The 7,500-nt window shown below is 37.1% G+C and overlaps 1 protein-coding gene across 2 annotated transcripts in view; it reads right to left on the reverse strand.

Annotated features, from left to right (window-relative positions):
- GOLIM4 (golgi integral membrane protein 4) overlaps positions 1-7,500 on the reverse strand; it is a 119,495-nt gene that overhangs the window by 24,742 nt on the left and 87,253 nt on the right. For both annotated transcript variants that reach the window (XM_085898830.1, XM_085898829.1), the window contains exon 12: positions 1,586-1,683. In XM_085898830.1, coding sequence (XP_085754956.1) covers positions 1,586-1,683 — 98 coding nt within the window. The remainder of the gene's footprint in view (positions 1-1,585; positions 1,684-7,500) is intronic.

Genomic DNA, 7,500 nt, shown 5'->3' on the forward strand with positions numbered 1-7,500 from the left:
ATTGAGAGATCGGGCCAAAAAACGAATATGTCCACAACTTTTTGAGATATCCTGCTCACAGACGAACAGACAGATGGGTGAAAACATAACCTCCATTCACTTTCAGTGGTGGAGGTAATTAATATTTTCATGAATATTTTTTATGACGTCTGGAAATATTCAAAAATTTAATTCGGAATCTCAGGACATATTTAATCTTTATTTGTGGAGTAGTTTTTCAAACAGTTGCGTTTAACAAGGTATATCATATTCGATATTCATCTGTGTATGATAACAAATTGCTGCACTCACCAACTGGAAATAATTTTCCCAGCACTTGATGTTCAGGTGAAATACAATGTGAAGACGGCACTTCAGTATTTTCCTTTAAGTTCATAAAAGGGGATAACGATGGGAAAAATCCTACAATGGAAGCTATTTCTGTGGCGACCGACATAGACTGACATTCCCTTTCTTAGCTCACATCTGATCATGGTAACCGCGCTTGCTAGCTCTCATACCCGGCTAACTTCTGCAAAAATACCTTGTAATTTTTTTTCTTTTACACAACCATGTGGAATGTCGGAACAGAGGAGCGTTGTCCGTCCTCTCCATCCGGATGAACTGGGTTAACAAATGAATTAGCATATACGAATAGCAGCCCAATTTCAAATAAACGCGGCATGCGTTTCTGACGACGAAAATACGGAAACATGAGTGTAGGTCGTTAAAAAAAAAAGAAAAAAGGATTTCCGCACACATACAAAAGAGTTTCACCCATGCAACTTGCTCCAATGAAATGAAATTGAAAAGCCAGAACATTCAATTTTCTCGAAAAAAATGTTTACTTTTTTATGAAAGTACAAGGCAATTTTACCCGTCGCTTTCCTGATGGGTATAATCAAAATACAACATGTTGTACTTCACAAACATTCTGCTCTATTCACTCTATAATTTGCCCGAGGTCATCTTTCATCTAATTGGATGTCGGCTAACACCATCGTCATCAACCATCCTTGCTGCTTATATATGGCACAAGCAAAATTACTTCCGCTTCGCTGCGAAGCTCCGTGTTGGATGCTTCCGTTTAAACCTCTGCTAAAAATCTATAAGTTGAAACATTTCTTAAATTTCGAATTATTTTCACTCAGACTTCAACGTCACCGTAACGCATATTGCGAAGTTGTTTGAACTGTGTAGGAAGGAGATAATTTATAATACTGGCTAAAACCGGGGGCATGACAAATACACATTTACATAGAGAGAATTGGGGTCTTCCTGCCATCCTGAACCCCCTCCCCCAGATTTGCTACCCAGGCAGAAACCATACTTGGAGTACCCTTCAGCAACATGCAAAATTTGTTGGATTTGGTTCAGTCGTTTTCTAGTTTTTCGAAGCATATATAAACAAACAAATTCACTTTTATAGTATAGATTAATGCTTTAATTTTCTCTCAAAACATGTTTAAATGTTATTAAAGTATTAATGCTTTAAAGATGTTGAAATCCTTTTGCAGGTATTCTGACAACTAAAGAAAATAAGAAATTGCTAAGCAACCAAATTTTTCCAAGTGTCTGTTGCAGCTTCTTGCAAATATGCACCCACCTGTCCTATCAAGCTGCACTTGAGCTTCACTTTCCACCGCATGTTCAAACTCTAATCCCTCTTCATGTTGTCTGGCTACTCCATAACGTTCTCGCTCTCTACCAAAGACACAAACGATTGAAAAAACAAACAAACCATCATTACACCTCAAGTTCAGTTCGAATACAGCAAAAATCATGAGATACCTGCCAACTTTTCATATTTTAGCAGATTACTTCTGCTTTACCAACTCCAATATATTGATCCAATGTTTTTACAAATCCAAATTACTTTGCGAATTTGTACTTTCCTTGGTGCAAGGGTATATGAATAGCACCCACCCAAAGGGAAATGTGGTGGTGAAGGTGCTGAGAAAAAATAAACAATGGGTATGGATAAGACAAAGAAAAAAGGGAAGGAAGGAATAGTTAAAGGAGAATAGTTAATAACCAATAAGAGAGAGTAGGGGGTAGGGAGTGTCTGGGGTAAACATGTGAATGCAGTGGGACGGGGTGTTGGGGAAGGTTAAAATTTCCAAATTTAATTGTAATATGTAGATGACTGCTCAAACCTTTCATTGCACACTTGTGTATATGTTCAAGGATGCCCATACAATGGTAATGTAAATGTTTTTTATCTATAGACAAAAAAAACGAAAAACAGTTCAAACTTGGAAAACAAAAATGAATTGCAGTTAAATGGATTCTGGTAATGTTTTGTGATAATGAGGAATGAAAGGTAAATGTACAAACAGGAAGAACTAGCATTAGAGAACTTTGATAAGTTCACATTTCCACCATGAAGTCTTTGCAAATCTCCACATTTACTGATCAAACACACACACACACGCGTGTGCACACTCACACACACACACACACACACACACACACACACACACACACACACACACACACACACACACACACACACACACACACACACACACACACACACACACACACACACACACACACGCCATTTTTTCCCTGCTGGAGTGGGGGTTAGCCTTGTGGGTCCCATGACAATCTTGTATCATGGTTCCCTTTGTGAGGGAATGTTTTTATGGCCGGATGCCCTTCCTGACACCAACCCTTTAGTCGCCTCATGACACACAGATATATGGTGTACCTATTCTAAACCGGGGCACACACCGGGACATCCCAGCCAGCCAGCACTCATTTTGCCGACCTCGGAAGGATGACAGGCAGAGACAACCCCACCTGGTATTAATTCAACAGCCTAGTGTGATTTGAACTGATCCTAGGATCCCAAGCCCACCACCCGAACCATTAAGACAACACCATGCATATAAAGTACTCATCGTTTGCATTATATGGAGTAACACCGAATAGCTGCTGAATAAAAGCATTTCATCAGTGTGAACTACACACACGATCGCAGACATGATTGGTTCATAAATTAGTAAGAGGGTAACGGTAATGGTGTTAAAATTCACACAACAGGTACTCCATAATTTTGAATTATTCGGATTGTGCTGGGTCATGAAAGTGCCTAAAATTTGTTGTACTTCTCAAGTCATTCACATAAAAATTTCCCAAGGAAAGGTGCATTATCACTTAAAATATAGACGTTGTCATGGAGATAGTTGCAAAATTGTGAGTTATGACTGTTTTTAAACCTTCCGATCTATGTATAAAACAACACATTGCAACTCAAACTATCACTCTGCTCCAATCCTTAAGTTCCCATCACTTTATAGGCAGGTTTATTTTATTATTGGGATTCAAGATCAGAAATTATTTCTATGAAATCGGATTCTTTGAAGGGTTTTTCATTGGTACAGGTGGAAATGGATTTCTGAAATTTGATCTGCAGTTCTATAACAGTAATATTTTACAAACCTCAAACTGCATTTTCCTTCCATCTAATATGAAATGTATCCATCCACAGCTATATCTCTTGGCATCCACATTACATTGCTTTTGTTCTTACTGATACACTCATTGCCTTCAAGAAATCCATCAATAAGCTTTGCTCGATACTTTCTTCTTTGCGAGATATGAAGCCACAATTGTCCTTTTCTAGAATGGTGTTATAACGTGGCATTTCTTTTATTCCTGGTGTGCGAATGTTCTGCTCCAGCAGATTTACAGTGCCATCACGTCATGTAATCAACCCAATTTGCATCCATAGTTAATTACAAGTTAAATGTAGTACACACACGTTAACACATAAAACAGAAGGCAACACTGGCTGAATTACTTCAGTAAGAGAAAAGACCATCTGGTTGTCTACATCACTGGAGTAATGGATGTCCAAATTCCTCCATGAGGGTTGTGGGGTCAAACATGAGCCATCATTACACAAGGGTGTGTGTGTGGGAGGTGGGGGTTGGGCTCTAGGCCACAAGCTGAAACCTGAAAATGTGGTTAAAAAAAAAGTTTCGTTCCAAACTTGGGGAACTGCTATTTCTTACATGGCATTTGATCGCTCACAACATGCCTGACCATGTGAACGAAGTTTAACTCAAATCCTGCCTGTTATCTCATACGCAGAGGTCAGAGTACGTCAATTCGAACCAAAAAGTGCCATTTAAAGTCCTGATGTCGACTTCACTGTGCCGTATCTTCCCGATGAAATGGATTTGGAACTCGGAATTCTAGACAATCATGGATCTCCTTTGGTACAAATGGCAAATGGAATTTGAAGGCTTTGAGTGGTGCAAACTCGATTCAATAAAATTGAGCAATATTTTTGCAATTTTTTTATATGTATATATTTATATATGTATGTATCTATATATACAAATACATATACAGTGTGTGTATATATATATATATATATATATATATATATATATATATATATATATATATATATATATATATATATATATATATATTAGTGATACCCGTGCACATGCACGGGATAGCAGTACAACATAGCTGGGAGCAGACGACAGACCGTACACGGGGAATGACAAAAATACGCATTGTGCAAAATACAAGTGGTACTATGGAACACCAAGACTTCCCAAACATTGTCGGCATGTCCGCTAAGTGCCACAGCAATTTCATAGGGATCGTGTGACGGCGAGCCGAGTATTTAGTGTGCAAGCTTGGTATTATACATATATGTATATATATACATATATGTATATATAATAAGTATATATATATATATATATATATATATATATATATATATATATATATATATATATATATACTGTATATATATATATATATATATATATATATATATATATATATATATATATATGTATATATATATATATATATATATATATATATATATATATATATATATATATATATATATATATATATATATATGTATATATATATATATATATATATATATATATATATATATATATATATATATATATATATATATATATATATATATATATATATATATATATATATATATATATATATATATATATATATATATATGTATATATATATATATATATATATATATATATATATATATATATATATATATATATATATATATATATATATATGTATATATATATATATATATATATATATGTATATATATATATATATATATATATATATATATATATATATATATATATATATATATATATATATATATATATATATATGTATATATATATATATATATATATATATATATATATATATATATATATATATATATATATATATATATATATATATATATATATATATATATATATATATATATATATATATATATATATATGTATATATATATATATATATATATATATATATATATATATATATATATATATATATATATATATATATATATGTATATATATATATATATATATATATATATATATATATATATATATATATATATATATGTATATATATATATATGTATATATATATATATATATATATATATATGTATATATATATATATATATATATATATATATATATATGTATATATATATATATATATATATATGTATATATATATATGTATATATATATATATATATATATATATATATATATATATATATATATATATATATATATATATATATATATATATATATATATATATATATATACATATATATGGTAATGCACTGTAAATTTCTACAAATCTGAGCTTAAATATATCCGTCACGATCCGATATAAACTCTCCAAAATTGGAGATCTATGAGTGTGCCGACAAAACTACTGAAGAAAAGCCTACAGTAAAAGGCGACGGCCCGGGAGGGGGGGGGTTAGAGGGGCAGGGGGTACCATTGAAAATGGTTCTGGAGCTTATTGGGGCCAGGTTGTTAGCCAGGTGGAGCAAGGTGGTATATTTGGCAGGGAGCCTGTGTCATGTGCTCTGATGAAATATTGTTACGAATCTGGCAGCCATTTCCACACAAACAGACAGCAGTCCTTTAGCTTAGTTATTTCAATAAGTATGTGTATTGTTGGATTCCTCCCTATATCTAAAGGGAATTACATGTGTGCGCTGCGAAGTTTCTTTCTAGTTAGATTTTTGCAATACCCAACGCCAACCAATCAATCCTTCATTCTCGCACAATCGCCATACATCGCCCACGTGCAACGTGTCACGTGCAGGGGTGAGGTTCCCTCCGTCCACCGTGAGCTCATCCAATCGACAGCGGCCGGCCTGACAGCTGACCCCAAATCCCCCATCCCCGCTACAAGGGTGGATGGGGAATAGGGTGCTCTCCTGGTTGTTCCGTCTGGGTTCTCAGGCACGCACGGGGGGAGGGTGGTCGTTACCCCTCCCACCGGACCTCCTCCAATCACGGATGGCCACCATTTTCCCCCACCGAACCAATCAGGAGGCTCGTCACCTCAGGGCCGACTCCGCCCAGGCAAGATGGAGTGTTCGTGCCGTCCAAGAAGGGGAGGCCACTGATCGCCCGACAACCCCTCGTCCAATCCGGAGGCGAGTTTCCTCAAAGCGGTTCCCTTGACCCGCGGGCGGGGGGTGGGGGGTGAATAAGAAAGGTGGCAAGCTGTCGACACGAGGAGTCATCGTCGTCTGGGCTTTTTGCTCTTTGCCCTTTTGGTCTGCAGTCATCGTCGTCGTCTGCGGTCTTTTCCGGGGTTCCTCGTGGTGGTGGTGGTCATGGCAGCCAGGACCGTGGTGCTCGATCGTCATTCGTGGCAGCCAGGATCGTGGGCTAAAGTCCCACCGTGGTGGGTTGGAGTCGGTGTAACCGCACGAGGCGGCCAGGTACCCGGCCAGACTCTGTCCCCCCAGCTGAACTATCCTCCTCGGCTGGAGGACCGAATAAAGACCCGGTGGGGTCCATTTTCTTTTGGTGTGTGTGTCTGTGGTGGCGCCGTCCTATAAGTAGAAATTGAATAAGTGTTGATTGCTCATTGTACATTGCCTGCAGATTCGTGATTAAGTCTGCTCTGTGTCACCCTTCCCGATTACTGTAAATAAACTCGTTAAATGTACCAGCTCGTTGCCTGTCGTTTCTTTCATTGGCCCAGTATGGTTCGGGCTTGAGAACTAGGAAGGCCGTTTGTGCCGTAAATTGTTCATTTGGTCCAGCGTGGCTTTGGTAACTTCCGCTCGGTTATGCCGGATCAGAGTCGGTAACGGCGACTCGGTTCGGTCAAAGCGGCTGAGGGTGTGGCTTCCCCGGTAGTTAGACGGTGTGGGTACTTAGGTAAATGGAATTAGCAAGTGGACCCTACCTCACGCCATCAAAATATAGGCGACCACGGTCCTTTAAGCGACCCGTCGACTCCGGAGTTATCCGGGGTGACGACTTTCCAATTCCGGTGTTCGGTGGGAGACGGCCCGACTGCTCCATCTAGCGGTCGTCCTCGCCACCGAACCCAGCACCACAACAATATGACCAGATACATGCCTTTGTCTACTATTGGACAATGAACCAGGAAGTTTGATAATTTCACATTAT

Source organism: Eptatretus burgeri, chromosome 10, assembly GCF_056783735.1.
Source record: "Eptatretus burgeri isolate ZD-2024b chromosome 10, Ebu_testis_v1, whole genome shotgun sequence".
NCBI lineage: Eukaryota > Metazoa > Chordata > Myxini > Myxiniformes > Myxinidae > Eptatretus > Eptatretus burgeri.